This window comes from Plasmopara halstedii, assembly GCF_900000015.1.
Source record: "Plasmopara halstedii genome assembly, contig: Scaffold_3060, whole genome shotgun sequence".
Classification (NCBI taxonomy): domain Eukaryota; phylum Oomycota; class Peronosporomycetes; order Peronosporales; family Peronosporaceae; genus Plasmopara; species Plasmopara halstedii.
Window position 1 is genome coordinate 2,303,757 of NW_020189964.1, and position 15,550 is coordinate 2,319,306.

Sequence of the window (15,550 nt, forward strand, 5' to 3'; positions counted from 1 at the left end):
GCAGAGATAACGACACCACTACCAACACTCCTTTGATATAACGCTAAAGTAATTGTATTTGCTTTTGCATCAGCAGCCATGTTACTATTTTTTTGTATACGTGGTCTTGTCCACTTGTCTGACCAACTTTCTGTTGTTGTAAACCGGTGTTGTTGCATATGATTGGCTGAAATATGAGACGTGGCAACCACTTCACAAGCTTCTAACGAATATGACGAACTGTTACCAGTCGGATAGATACGTAATATCCTATTTGTCTAAATGAATATATATTTTTTGTATTGAATCACGTGACGCCATTTCATCGATTGAGACACGGATAGAGAGAACGCCCATGACTGTAGAGCTACTCCACAGTTGAAAAAAATCAGCAAGAGGGAACATGGTGACGCTTTGCTGCGCGATCGTTGGTGTGAAAGGAAGCGTGTTCCCTGTGGACATCGACGCTAACCAGTCGGTGGGCCACTTATAAAGGGCCATTAAGAAGGAGCAGGAGTATGATTTTGCTGCCAGCAAATTAGAGTTATTCCTTGCCAAGAGAGGCGACACGTGGCTAAATGAGGAGGGGGCAGCAACTGTGACGCTTCACGAAAAACAGAAGGCCGTGATTATGTATGACAAAAGACATCCGCAGTTTCTTGAGCACATGAATCCGTTGTTGTGGATTAAGAATCCGAAGTATTTTGGAGATAAGTTTGAGACAAACGAAGGAGAAATCCATGTATTAGTGGTGGTTCCGACCGAAGATGGAGGCGTAAAACGGCAGCGAATGGATGCCATCAATCCGAAAGCAATGGAAGAATTGGAGGCGATTGTAAAAAAATTTAACGGTGGTGATGAACTCAAGGTTGGAAAATTGTTGGAAACTCCGAAGATAATCCTTGGTTTATCGATTGACAAAGGCTTGTACATCCGACAGGAATATTGGGACCTTTATGAAATCATCGAGCAACAAATGAGGTCAGATTCATCGCTGTGTAGAATTCTTGTGGTTGGCAGTCCTGGGATTGGAAAGTCGGTGTTTGGGTTATTTTTGCTTCTGTTGTTCATGACGAAACATAAGGATGTGGCTTACCGCCCGCTAAATAGATCATTAATCTTCTTCACTTGGAGAACTTATTGTTACGTGAGTTCGTATACGCCGCATGCTGGAAGGACCTACGATGGATTTTTCGATGGAAATGAAGCCGGTGAAGCATCGTGGTTAGATGTACGGTTCAACCGTGCGTTTCTGTTTGCCAGTCCGCGAACTGTTAACTACAACCAATTTGTCAAGACGAAATGCTTTAAGGTGTATATGAATCCATGGACCAAGGCTGAGTGCAAGGCATTTGCCGATGCGATCCACTTGGATGATCAAGACGAGTGGATTCGAAAGTTCAGACTCGTTGGAGGCAAATCAAGATTAGTGTTTGCATCATCTGGAAACTTTGATCACATGTTACGACGTGTGAAAATGGATATACCGAGTGATATCAGTGAGTTAAAGAACCAGGTACGGCAACTCGAGCAGGAGAATTTTGATGGAAACATGAAGCATATTGTTTTCAAGCTCTATCGTGATGAGAACGCGCCCAGCTTTTCGTACTGGACATATTCATCCTCGGCAGTCAAGGCGATCATGAAAGTGCGTTATCAAATTCAATCTGCTGATGCAATTCGCAGATTGTTGCAGACTCCAGCCCCGAATTTGCAGTGGTGGCGAGGCAAAGAAATCGAGAAGTTCCTGCTGCAAGATCTTGCTACCAGCGAATTTTGTATGAGAGCACTCGAAGGTAGCTCTGTCGGAACTGTCACGCGACATGGTCCATTAATAAAAAATGCAGCGTATGAAATTATTCAAGCGCCATCTGAAATTCAGAATAAACTGGTGCTGTACATACCGTTATCAAAGACTTTTTTATCATTTGATGGTGTGCTTGTCGTCCCACAAGATGGTCGTATTATCTACGTTCAGGCGACGGTGGCCTTAGATCATCCCATCAAATATCAACAGCTGAAACATGTCTATCAGGATTTGACGCGGCGCCATGAGTTTCAAGGCTTTGCACACGTTTTACTCTTTATAGTCACAAACGAAATCTACGATATTTTCACTGTTCAATCTTACAAAAACAAAGATGGGAAGAACCGCAGAATGAAAGTTGATATTGACGTGACGCAGTATGCTGGAAAGATTGTTCGGCAATAAAGCAACAATTTCAAAATCAGGTTTACTCTGAGGCTCAAAAGAATTCGACACATCCGAGCTCGATACGATTCATAAGCACATTTTGCCGAGACGTCCAATGAAAAGCCAATTGGCACTGTTGTCGCTGGAAAATTAGCTTCGAAAGCACATTTAAATTTAATATGAAATGCTGAATGCAATGCAAATCGCCTTGGTGCCGCCATTTCATTCTTCGTGCGCCTAATACGCCGATAGCGACTACATCAAACTATCTGTTCGTGATGTTGGTTATCCACGCGTTGCTCTTCTTGTTCAAGTACAATTGCAAGTTAGCTGCGTCTCATCAGATCTTGTTGCACCTATTTCTTCATATTTCGCACCTCTTCTTCCTTGAAATGTTGATTTCTTTCATTCGAAAAAAAAATATCAGTTTTGAAACATCTTTTACATGCAGTCATTTCGTCTAATTGTATCATATAAAGTGAGCTATATGACCGCTCACGAGCATTAAAACACACAATAAATATACAATTATTTCATTCGTTTAGTATCATAATTCCAATGGTGCGAGCACGTTCACATGCGTCAGGCATATCTATGTATATATTTAGGACAAATTTAAGGTAATATTGCACGTGTATGTAAGTTCTACTATCATCAAATCGCTCTTGTTTCTCAATTGCAAAGAATGTACGCACGTAATTTTGTGTACAGGATGTAACCCGTTAATACACAGCTAATATAATTAAAGGTTAGTTTGTTAGATGTCGAATGGCGAAACCTGCAACCACAGAATGGAATGACCGTAAAATATGGGAATCCTCGGGCTTTCTGCGCTTTCTGACAGATCATGACATTGACGCAAGCGATCTCTTAAGTTCTACAACCAAAAGGGATTTATTGCGCTATATTCGGTAACGAGCTGCGGTCTTCTGAGGTCATCTAGTCTCGCTAACTTATTCTATACGCCTAGACTCAAGCAAGTCAACAACTCTGGAAAGGTCGAAGATGATCGCTTGCAATTGATCGCCGCGGACCTTGCGCGAAAAGCAACAAGAAAGGTATCTGCAGAGTTTGAACCTAAAGGCTGTCCGTGGCTTCCCGGCTTTTATTCGCTGCCAGTCTCAGCCCCATTGGCTAGTGTTGATCTGTACAAGAAAGGTGAAGTCTACGGTATCGACATTTCGTCGGGTTACGCTGTAAAGTTATTAAATCTTGAACCGGGAGAGCATGTGCTAGACTTGTGCTGTGCTCCAGGTGCCAAATTGGCAATGGTTGCTGATCTTTTGCACCTTTGTGGAAGTGTCACGGGTGTAGACTGTTCTCGCTCAAGGTTGGGAGCATGTAAGCAGTTGGTGCACAAGTACGGGCTCGTTGAGTCTCAAAGTGAATCAGAACAATGGAGGTGTAGATTGTTCCATGCAGACGGGAGCACTTTCAGCATCGGTCCAAAGACAGAGTGTATGCATCTGGATGGAGTTGAGTTGTTATTTGACACAAATGAGATCGCATCAAGATCTTCTAAAAGTCGGATGAGGAAGCGCAAAAACAAGAGCGCACGGTCTCGAGATGCCAAGCGCCAAAAAGTTTTGGAACATGACTCGACACTATACGATAAGGTGCTCGTGGATGCTGAGTGTACACATGACGGATCCATTCGTCACCTCCAGCGTTTGAACTCGACATCAAGATGGAATGAATACGTGCGAGATCATTTAAATCTGAGTGAAATCGAACGGATACTTAAACTTCAGCGTGCGCTTATCCGAAATGGCTTTAGTTTGCTTCGCTCCGGAGGTTTACTGATTTACAGCACGTGCTCTTTATCTTTTAAGCAGAATGAAGAAATAGTATCGGAATTGCTACAAGATGAACCGCTGGCTTTGCTCGATCCGATCGTCGCTGGCAACGATGTCCCTTGTCGAGTGAGATAAAATCTTATTCAGAACCGACCTTAACCTAACAAGCTCTTTGTGTATGATTGTAGGAGGGAAAACTTCCAGGCACTTTACGCTTTATTCCATCTCAGAATACCAGCGGTCTTTTCATAGCTCGCATTCGCAAGATCAATCAGTGACAGACACAACGTAATTTGAGTTACTATTTCATGAATTTAAGCTCTGTTTACAAACGGCACCAGGAAAGGTTTTCATTCAGTGTCCTATTTTGACTTTCCAGCGCGCTGGCGAGGCGAATTATAATACCGCACGGCAATGCAGCGGGAGCAAAACACCGAACGCGATGGCTTCAAGTCAATTACTATTGACGAATACTGCTAGTCACGTAGTCGTGCATTTCATTCGTAGAGAAGAATCAAACCTACATTCGGTCTGATTTTCTTTACCCATATATCGACTCAAAGTCGCGTCCTGAAGACCATAATGGCTTTCGTAGGTAAAGGATTTTTACAATTTTTATGTGTTCTACGTCATAAAGTCGATGGGTAAAGAGCGATGTAAAACGGTGCACGAGGGGTCGCGTCGCTTCTAGGTCTTTTAAAGGAACGCCATAGCATTTCTTCGCTTGTGAGTTTAAGTCATGTTTATCTTTTTGAGCAAGAAGATTGCTATTCCAAATAATGTCAAGTTGAGATGCGCGTCGTGGAATTCAGAGCATGGTTGGATCGCTTGTGGGGGGCAGCATGGGCTTTTGAAAGTGTTGCGGCTCGAATCAACAGCTCAGCCCGATGGAAAAGGTCCTCGAGGTATTGCAGCCGCGAGTAATCTCACCATGAATCAATCTCTTGAAGGCCACAACGGTCCCGTGGTGTGCGCTACATGGAATGCCAACTTTAAGAAACTTACTACAAGTGACGAAAATGGTCTAATTATTGTGTGGGTGCTCCATCGTGGAATGTGGTACGAAGAGATGATAAACAATCGAAATAAAAGCGTTGTGCGCGATATGAAATGGACAACCGATGGTCAGAAGATTTGCATTGCATACGAAGATGGTGCTGTGATTGTTGGCTCTGTAGATGGTAATCGTCTTTGGGGCAAAGAAATGAAGACACAACTAGCGTTTGTTGAATGGTCACCAGATGGGAAATCACTTTTGTTTGTTACTAAAGACGGTGAAGTGGCAGTGCACGACTCGATGGGGAATAAAATAAGCCGCATGACACTGTACGCTATTGAATCACGTGGCGGTGGAAAGGACTATACGATTATTGGGGTACATTGGTACGATGGAATTGAAGGACATATTAGTCAAGACGCACCAACTTTAGCCATCGCGTTTCGTGATGGCAAAGTCCAAATTACTCGAGGACGAGTCGATGAGAATGCCATTTTGATTGATACGGGAATTGAGTTGACTCAAGTTCGATGGAACAATGATGGAAGTGTCATCGCACTTGCTGGAACACAAGTCGATCACTCTGTACCAAAAGGCGATTCATTAAAAGAGTTTAATGTTGTTCAGTTTTACGATCCCTTTGGTCATCACTTGCGTTCACTTCGCGTGCCGGGTAGCCGAATTGAAGCATTGGCTTGGGAAGGAACAGGTTTGCGGATCTGTTTAGCTGTCGACTCGCATATTTACTTTGCCAACATTCGCCCAGCGTACAAGTGGGGTTTTTATGCCAACACGCTGGTGTATACATACAATCGAATCGACCAGGTCGAAAATTGTGTCGTCTTTTGGGATACCAAGTCAGACGAGCGATGTACTAAATTCATTCGTGGCCTTTTAGGGATTAAGTCAGCCGGAAACAACTGTGTTTTAGTGACCAAGATTGATACTGAAAATTATAGCTCTGGGGAATACTATGGACAGCCACTGGACGACGATCAGCGCGGGTTTAACGGAATGCGTTATCAATTAATTCTTTGTGACACAATCGGGTCTCCGATTGATACAAAAGTCATTTGTTTGGAGCCACTTTATGTAACTATGACTTCGCGTCACATCGTTGTGGCTTCTTTAGATGCTATCTTCGTATGGCAGTATAAAAACACTAGCTCTCAATTGACTGGTCTTGCCAACCAAGACGCAATGGACGTTAGCTCGATTTCTCAACTTTTACAACGTGGCGGGGGTCGAGAAAAAGCGTTCTACATCGACGAGACACAAAGCAACGATGCTGAGCACTTTAACTACGTTGCTCGACAGCTAGAAGATCCGATCTGTGCCATTTGTGCGTCCGATAGCTGGATCTTTGCAGCCCGAACAAGTGGCTTAATCCATTGTTTCACGTTGCCTCATATTTCGCTCGAAATGAAGTACATTGTCAACTGTCGTCCTCAGTTTCTAGCTCTAAACTGCAATTCAACTTTACTAAGTGTGATTGATATTAATGGCTTATTAACTATCATGGAGGTCGGTGTAGCTGGAAGTTTACAAACAAGTCAGGGCAAAATGCTGAATTTTGAGAAGAAAGATGCTTGGGACGTCGTATGGGCTGAAGACAATCCAGAACTTTTTGTTATGATGGAGAAAGCGAGAATGCATATCTTTCGTGGCCTTGAGCATGAAGAGCCTGTGGCATCGTCGGGATACCTTTGCCATTATAAAGACTTGCAAGTGAAAGCGGCATTATTGGATGAAATTGTTGCAAACCCCGAACAACCTGATAGGAGCATGGTGATTGAATTCCAGACTCGGTCATTGCGTGATACCAAAGCCCTTCTTGATAGCGTCGGACTTGCTGAAGCATATGAGTATATACAGGATCATCCCCACCCGCGATTGTGGTCTCTATTGGCGGAAGCTGCACTGGAGCAATTGGACTTTAGCATGGCTGAGCGAGGTTTTGTTAAATGCAAAGACTACAGTGGTATTCAGTATGTAAAACGATTGCAATTACTTAATGATCGTGTGAAGCAGAAAGCTGAAGTGGCTGCATATTTTCAGAATTTTGACGAAGCTGAAGCACTTTATCGTCAAATTGATCGCAAAGATCTAGCAATTGATCTCCGCCAACGACTTGGCGACTGGTTTCGTGTCGTGCAGTTGCTTCAGTCTGGAGGGGGCAATGACGACTTATTGACTCACACGTGGAATATGATTGGCGAATTCTATTTTGATCGTCACAAGTGGGAAAAAGCGATCAAATACTTTGCACAGGCAAAAAATACAAATGCTCTCGTACAATGTTACTATGCTTTGGGCGATTTTGGGCAACTAGAGGCTCTTGTTGACGAAATTCCAGAAACTTCGCCCCTCTTAAAGGAATTGGCCGTTAAGTTCACACGAGCTGGGCTGTGTCAATCTGCAGTGGAAACTTATGTGCGAATGGGCGACGTCAAATCCGCAATAGATTCTTGCGTCCTATTAAACGAATGGGAATCTGCTGTTAATCTCGCGGAGCAATATAATTTTCCACAGATTGAAAATGTGCTTGCAAAGTACGCTAATCATCTTCTGATGACTGGGAAGACTCTTCAAGCAATCGAGCTGTACCGACGGGCTAATAAAAGTACTGAAGCGGCAAAACTGTTAGCAAAATTGGCTAAAGAAGTGGAAAAGAATCCTCTTCGAGCCAAAAAATTGCATGTTCTTGCAGCATTTGAAGTGGAACGTATGAGGCAAAAGATGCTCGACATTTCCAGTCTAACCACCTCGAAAGGCACCACAGCAGCTCAAGTGACTGCAAAAACGCTCGAAAGTTTGGTACAACATGATGCAGCTACAGGTGAGAATCGATCTCTGGATAATCCATGGCGTGGTGCTGAAGCGTATCATTTCTATCTCCTTGCTCATCGTCAATTATACAGTGGAAATATTGAGCAAGCACTCCATACGAGTCTGAAACTCTCGGCTTATGAAGATTTACTCGATGAACGTGAAATCTACTCGCTTATCGCTTTGACGGCATTTTATACGAAGCAATTTGAACAGTGTTCTAAGGCTTTTGTCAAACTTGAAACACTTCCGGCTTCAAGCGAGAAGGAGTTAGTGGCGATAAGTGATCTTGCGCTCAAGATTTTTACGACAGCTCAACTAAAACTTCAAGATTCGACAATGCGATCGCAAAAGTGCCCCAATTGCCAATACCAAGTGAACGAATGGGATGCTCGCTGTGGCAATTGCAGTCGTCCATTTCCAACATGTATGATGACGGGAATGGTAATTCAGAATCAACGCACGACCATGTGCAAAGCCTGTCGCCATGTGTGCATTGAGACTGAGATTCGAGAACAAAAAAATTGCCCCTTGTGCCACACTCCCTTTTCGTACGTGTCAGAAGGTAATCAGTAGCGACAAAGTGTAAGACTAATAAATAGTGACAAGAACTACAATCTTGACGAATCTTCAAAGTAAAGAAAACGGGTATATCCTATTCCCTTTACAGAACATTTTGTATCAAGTCAGCTTTTGAGCCAACCCGTCAAAAAAAGTATGACTTTTAGCATCATAGCATGAATTCTATGACAAATCCATATGATAGTGCCGTGAAACGGCGACTTGTCAGGCTTCGAGGACGATGAAGGTAATTAAGATAAATCCCTCAATTGATATCATGATCGTTAACAATGATGACGCTTACAGAAAGTTCTAGCCACGAGTCAGAAGACCGTACAAATTCATGTGGATGAGAAAAATGATCTGAAAGAAGGTTCTGAAAAAGACGATGATGAAGAGGAAGCCGATGGTGATGTGCAAGAACCTGATCAAAGTGATGAATCGGTCGAGGAGGATAACGGCTTGACAGAAAACCAAAATCGACTTCTGTATCTTGTTTCTAAATACTCAAAGCCTGCTCTCTGTGCATCTGACAAGGAAGAATGGATTCGGAAACCAGCGCTTCAAGTTTTGCTGTACGAAGCGATTGTGTCCAAGGCACTTGATTACGACTACGCACCATCGTCCGAATTGGTGGAGAATAAACGCCGATACCTGAACATAACACAAGAGGGAAGATCTGACCTCGATTTCTTACGTGAAGAAGCTTTAGTGAATGGATTAAAACTCTCGTCCAAGATTTACCAACCCGTGACATGCTATCAAATTTCGGAGAAAGGTCTTGAACTCGTCGCAAAAATGAGTAAGGCCGACAAATTAGTGATCAATGATATTGTATACGCTCCAGGCACATTGCACTTGTTGCGAGTAGAATGGGAAAAAGAGGAATACTGGCTTGTGGATAAAGAAAGTGGGTATCGCCGTCTCTCGTCCGTAACTGAAACGGAAGATGTATCGTACGTCTCGAGTGCGTATATTCCGCAATGTCTGCGTCTTGGTGGACGTCCGACACTAAGTAATGCACATCGAGCTCACGAGTGTGGAGTAAGCGATTCCTGCATTCGGGACCGACTCGATGAAATTATCACACTGAACTCAGTTTCTCTAATCGTGGCTGAGTATATTCCATTTGGCTCGAACCAAATAGTACAACTAAACTGCAATTTTGGATCTACTGAACGTGTCCAGGGCGGATTTCTTACGGCTATTGCAGACAATGATACAAGTGGGACACAAATTTCGGTGGATCCCGGGCTTACGTCAATAAATATTTTGGATTACACCATGACCAATCACGTCAATTTTGAAGCGGATATTCACTTTCCGGAAGCTCCTGGAGTAGTGCAAGTTGAAACTTTTGGCTGTTCACTTTCAGCATCAGGGTTTTGTTTATACGGCATGCAAGTGGAAGCTATCACAGACCACATTAAAGACAATATTTCGTTAGATCACCTATCTCGACTGCTCGTGGACGTTCACATGGACTCTTCCAAGATTGTTGATACTGTTCTGTCAGCGTATCAACGTTCCCTCCTTTGTCTGATCTATTCGAACCAAGCAGCTTGTCGCAACAAGATTAACCTCATCATTGCAAATGAGATCACACCCCATTTAACAGCAGAAGAGTATATGGATAAAGGAGAGTACGAGAATGAAGTTAAGCAAGTGATAGGCGATGCTCGTGCTGCCTTTGACATTAGTGAGCAGGATACTCTCGTCTTTGGAGCCTATGGATTGCTTATTGCTGGTCCGAATAGCAGACGTCATGAACCATTATTGTGCAGTTTTCTCCAATTCGAGTCTATGAACTTATTTACTCAAAACTTTTTTGCTCGAATGTTCATCATCATTGATGACATGGCACAAGTGCGAGCGCTAATTGAGACAGCGGAAAAGGACCCGAACAGATTGCGTAGCATTCGAAATCAGCTTGCTACACTTTCGAAAGAAATCATTCTGATGGAAGAAATACTTTGTCATCTCGAGGAATCGCTGAATGAAGCGACTATACCAACTGAGCCGCCGGGTCAAGCAGGTCGAAGTCTTTACGAGCAACTCCAACTTGAAATTTTGAGTCATCAACTTAAGCGTCGAGTGAGGGAATTACACAAAAACATGAATGGGGCTCGCCACGAACTCGCAGTTCTGAATGAAATGGCAAACATCGTCTCCAATGAGAAGAATTTCCAACAGAATGAGGCTATCCGCATGAACACTCGAACTTTGCGCGAATTACAAGAAATTAACGAGCGATCAGCTTCGACTCTCATGATAATGAAGATGATGTTGAGCGGTCTACTGGCTTTCAATCTCCTTGATCGTATCACGGGTACCTGGACTGTAACCGATCAAGAGTGGATTAGGGGCTTTGTTAAGGTCATGATCTATAACAACGCGGGGTTATGGTTCTTTTTTAGCCTTGTGGCCTGGGTGATTGTAGGGACTGGTATGATTTATCTGCTGCGGTATTTTACTTATAAATCGCGAGGTGTTGTATCGATCAAAGTTGAGCACAAAGTTTCTATACATCTGAAGAATCTTAGCAGATATTTACAAGACAAAGTTCTTCAGGTAAGATTTCTTGTGACGCAAGTGACTGTTTGTACTCATTGAATATATGATTGTGATAGAATGAATCACATCAATATGAAGGTGGAGTTCGCATTGCAAAAGTAATTTGGGAAGAAAAGGACAAGAAAGAATGGGGTGGTTCTGCTCCTGTCATCGAGGTGAGCCATATGTCGCTTTTAGCACTAGAATTGACGTGGTAATAAGTTTGTTGCGACTTCTGTTTTTGTAGATTGAATATGATGAACAGAATGCTTTTATGTTACAAATAACAATATCATACAAAAAACGCCAGGCCGTGAAAACACTCGCGTTCAATGCCAACGAACTGTACACGCATTTAATACAAGAAATGGACAAGGCACGTATTTTCGTATAAAAGCGACAGCAGCATGCTAGCAATTTCAAAAAGGTTTTTTAACAACAAAGTATAAAATAGTGTTGCCCACATACTTCTGGGCTACTTGCATGATCATTTCGCCATGCTGCGTCGCGTGTCTCGACGGCTCCTTGTGCATTCTACATCCATCCATAACACCAGCACGAGACGAATAATCATTCATATTTTAGATTGCAGTAATTTTAATCGTCGATTATCCATTTATAGCTCCTTACTCGTTCAGTGCCAGCCATTCTTCATTCAACTCCGAAGTTTTTCTCAAGTTTTGTCCAATCGACCAGTTGTGCCTCCTGACGAATATGAAGAGTTAAAGAATTTTCTATCCGATCCAATGACCTCAGGTCCATCCATGGAACGTGCAAAGGAAATTGTTACTGATTGGATGCAGCTGTATGTGGATCCTAGCATGCCTGGTCAGGATGCAAGTGTTATGGTTATGGTAGCTAAAGCCATGGAAAACCCACAATTTGTTATTCAAGTGTACAAGTGTTTACGAGACGCAGGTGTATCACCTTCGCCCATAACGCTCGAATACTCGGCTGCAGCATGTGCACAACTTGGTGAATGGAATACGGTTTTGGAAATTATTGACTTTATGCACCAGGAAGAAGAGATCATGCCACCGTCACTAAGCATTTATGAAAATGCCATTCGATCGTGTCATGCCGCTAAGAAATGGATGAAAGCCAAGCGTTTATTGGAAGAGATGCGTACATATAAATTAAGAGCCTCTACCGAGCTATATATGATGTCAATTCGACTTTGTATTGACTGCAAGGAACTTACTGCAACGCGTGTACTTTTTAAAGCATTGTTGCACGCATATGATGAAGAACTAGATGAAATGGAGAAGCAAGAGATTGTGACGGACTTGATTACTGCGGCTTTGGACGCACAATCTCTGCCACAAACACTTTTCTTCCGGGAAGAATTGCTAACGAGAAACTATTCAGTCTCGAAAATACTTTATACACGAGTGATTCATTTGTGTGCTGTCGAAAGAAAATGGCACATGGCCCGAGTATTGCTGCAACAGTATGTGGACATCAACGCACGTCCACCACAAGCAGCTTTATCCAATAGGTACACAGATGATATCGAACGTTTGTTCAAAGAGATGGAAATTCAGGATTTCGAGATTTCACTCGCTGTGTACAATGCGGCATTGAGAAACTTTGGCCAATTGTCGCTACTGGACGATGCAGTTGCTATCTACTCGAAGATGCGTGCACGTAATGTGATACCAGATGCCACGTCTTTTGCAGCATTGATCTGCGCTTGTGGCACTCATGTGGAGCAATCTAAAATCTTCTTTACTGAGCTACAGCATCACCAGTGTAAGCCAACGTTAAATGTTGTGCATGGGTATCTACTTGTACCTAGTCGAGCTAAACAATGGGAAGAAGTGATAAATCGGTATGTGTCGATACAAGAGTGTGGATTATTGGAAAAGTTGCCACTTGAGTCAGACGTACGAATCCAGTCTCTCATTGCAATTGCATACGGTCGGTTATATCGATCTGAGGAGATGCTTCGTGTCTTTACTTCTATGAAAGTGCAGGGATTGGAGCCGAATTTACACGTTTATGGGGAAGCTATGTTTTCGTACATTAGACAGACAAAATGGCGGCATGCTTTAATGCTCTTTGACCACATTTTCCAGCACCAGACGCTGCAAATGAAAGAGAAACGGATGCTTGAGAATTTTCCAATGTTGTGGGATGCCGCAGTGTTGGCCTGTGTGCACGGTAAAGACACCCAACGTGCTGCAAATTTATGCAATATGATTATAAACCAGCGCGTTCCAATCTCGATGGTGACTGGAGAGCGTTTAGCAGCAATGCTGACAAGTTTTCCGATGGAAACTTTGTGGAATTCATTCAAAATGATTCCATCACTACATCGTACGAAGAATAATGGACGTTTGAATCCACGTGTACAGAACGCTATACTCAAACGTGTGGTCAACGAAAGTGATACGATGTTGGCTGAAAAAATTGTAGCTGAAGGGTGGCAAGAGATACGGATTATCCCCAACTCGATGACATTTGCTCTAATGTTGCGCTTGTATTCACATCTAGAAGACCAGATAAACTTTAATAAGTGGTGGTCTCGAATGGAACAAGCAAACGTGAAGCCAACGATTTATATTTTTCGTTCTCTTATGCGTCAGTTAAATGTCTTGAGCGTAAAATGCGAGAATGAAGCGTATTTGGAATCATTTGCGAGTTTTTTGCAGCATAAGTCGATTCGATATCAGAGTGAAAAAGCAATAAAGTTTGAAAATGCCAGAAAATATGCAGCTCACCTTGGTCGAATCGCATTGGATGTTATGGAGCAATGTGAAATAGATCCAGATGCTTTATGTCTACAAAATTATCTTCTGCTGAGTCAAGATTCGCATCATGTGGCTCGTGTCCTTGATTCTGTAGAAGATGCAATATCAGTATTTCAAAGAGATTCTAACGATGATAATCAAGATTATGGTTTACTCTCTCCTCGGCTACTGCATACGCTGTTCACTACACTCACTAATTTTCCCGACGGCCGACGTGTGCAGAATCTTTTGGTACAAATTGTACGAGATCTTCCAAGTGACATTTCTGAAGATGCACTCGCTGCTTTTTGTGCTGCTAATGATGGAATCCATGCGCTGCAACTACTGCGCGAATTGCTGAATGCTAACTGTGCTTTAAGCGACGAACATATTTTGTATTTTCTTACGAACAGTTATACGTGCAAAACGTCTACACTAGAAACCGAGACATCTCGTCCCCGAAGTGGAGATCATGTAATCGTCGACATGGCTATGCTATTATGTGAAAGCAAAAATGTGATGATGGAGGCATCAAGTTTGACATTCCTGATACAACAGGTTGTAGAGCTTTCCAAGTGGCAAGAGCGAGATGTGTACGAAAAATCAACGCAGGAAGAGATTGATAGTATGAATAAGTTACTTGTACGTGCCTTTTTAGAGTTCTCCGTATCCCAAGTTCAAGATTTTCTTGTGAATGTGGTCAACCCAGATGATCTAGTTTATTTCGATAGCATATTTGATGAGCTGCAAGCGAACTAGATCAAATTTGTCAAGAATCGAACAGATTTCTTACTAATGGCGAAAAATCTTCCAATAAATTTAATATACTCTTCAGGTAGGTTATACTTAAGGCTCTCCCCTTTACATAATATATTAATTGCAAGATACAGCATATCAAATATAGACCATGTCACTATCTGTCCAGCCGTTAGGTATCGGCATAGACAGGTACAACAGCATCTGATGAAAAAACTGGAATGTCAGTAAGCAAGCGAAATGCACGTGAGCTGATGTGTACAAGGGTAAATGAAGTGTATCAGAACACACATATGTACAACAATGCGGAGGGCTCGGACCTCGTAGGGTATACAGCTCTTTACAATATGACTACGTTTTCAATCTAATTTGTGTGATAATCGTTAAAGTTGGGTTTGAAACATTCATGACGAAAAAGCTTAAAAATTGAAGGTTGCTCGAAGATGTTGTCGCACAAAAAGTCATCAGCACAACTTAATGAGATGTTACTTAGGAGAAATTGATTTGACCGAAACAAGAGTTACGGATGAATTCTGGAGGAGACGGTCTTTAGGCTACTTTGCTCAAACGGACGACGATCCAGCAGCCACATTTTCCTCGCCGATTACTATCACACATACAAGTGATTAGGAGTTGCGCCGACGACCAATTGGCTTCGGATGAATCAGAATAATCATAACCCATAATCACGACGGTAAATGGTCTAAGTGTCTCTATCGAAAATCGCTGAGACTCAAGCGCTTGATATGGTACAGCAAAATACACTCCAACTTTCGGTTAGTACTGATATTTTTGCTACAAGTGCGAGAGGAGGTCAAAGTATCTATGGAGAAAAACAATTTTCACGTGGGCAGACTTTGCCTTGTTATGACCACGCACTGAGCATGTAGACTATTTATGTGTCAATATATGCACTTAGCATTTCCATAAATGCAACAATCAAATTCGTGTTGTTGGACCCCACAATGAGATGTCAGACCCCACTTCTCAACTTTCCGGCTACTTCACAAGTCAACTATATAGAAGAGCACTCTCCCCCCCAGCCCTCTCACTTCCCATTTCCCTATGAAAATGATGAATCTAGCTACTTTAACTTCTCCATTCCCTAACGACCAGCCCCTCGCGCTGTAGTTGTCTCGACTCCTGGGTCCAC

General features: G+C 42.6%; 5 protein-coding genes across 5 annotated transcripts; all 5 read left to right on the top strand.

Annotated features, from left to right (window-relative positions):
• Positions 1-769: 769 nt before the first annotated feature.
• Positions 770-2,191, top strand: PHALS_06975 (uncharacterized protein; the record flags this gene model as incomplete). The annotated part of the gene is made up of 1 exon (XM_024720364.1): positions 770-2,191. One exon carries the CDS (start codon positions 770-772, stop codon positions 2,189-2,191), a length of 1,422 nt encoding a protein of 473 aa, XP_024585570.1.
• Positions 2,192-2,941: 750 nt separating this feature from the next.
• PHALS_06976 (tRNA cytosine-5-methylases and related enzymes of the NOL1/NOP2/sun superfamily) lies at positions 2,942-4,247 on the top strand (the record flags this gene model as incomplete). The annotated part of the gene is made up of 3 exons (XM_024720365.1): positions 2,942-3,084; positions 3,144-4,095; positions 4,158-4,247. 3 exons carry the CDS (start codon positions 2,942-2,944, stop codon positions 4,245-4,247), a joined length of 1,185 nt encoding a protein of 394 aa, XP_024585571.1.
• Positions 4,248-4,708: 461 nt separating this feature from the next.
• PHALS_06977 (WD40 repeat protein) lies at positions 4,709-8,371 on the top strand (the record flags this gene model as incomplete). Its single annotated transcript, XM_024720366.1, has 1 exon — positions 4,709-8,371. The coding sequence occupies one exon, from the start codon at positions 4,709-4,711 to the stop codon at positions 8,369-8,371; it is 3,663 nt and encodes a 1,220-aa protein (XP_024585572.1).
• Positions 8,372-8,597: 226 nt separating this feature from the next.
• Positions 8,598-11,303, top strand: PHALS_06978 (uncharacterized protein; the record flags this gene model as incomplete). Its single annotated transcript, XM_024720367.1, has 4 exons — positions 8,598-8,603; positions 8,663-10,927; positions 10,987-11,085; positions 11,157-11,303. 4 exons carry the CDS (start codon positions 8,598-8,600, stop codon positions 11,301-11,303), a joined length of 2,517 nt encoding a protein of 838 aa, XP_024585573.1.
• Positions 11,304-11,655: 352 nt separating this feature from the next.
• On the top strand, positions 11,656-14,400 carry PHALS_06979 (FOG: PPR repeat; the record flags this gene model as incomplete). The annotated part of the gene is made up of 1 exon (XM_024720369.1): positions 11,656-14,400. The coding sequence occupies one exon, from the start codon at positions 11,656-11,658 to the stop codon at positions 14,398-14,400; it is 2,745 nt and encodes a 914-aa protein (XP_024585574.1).
• Between the last annotated feature and the right edge of the window lie 1,150 nt (positions 14,401-15,550).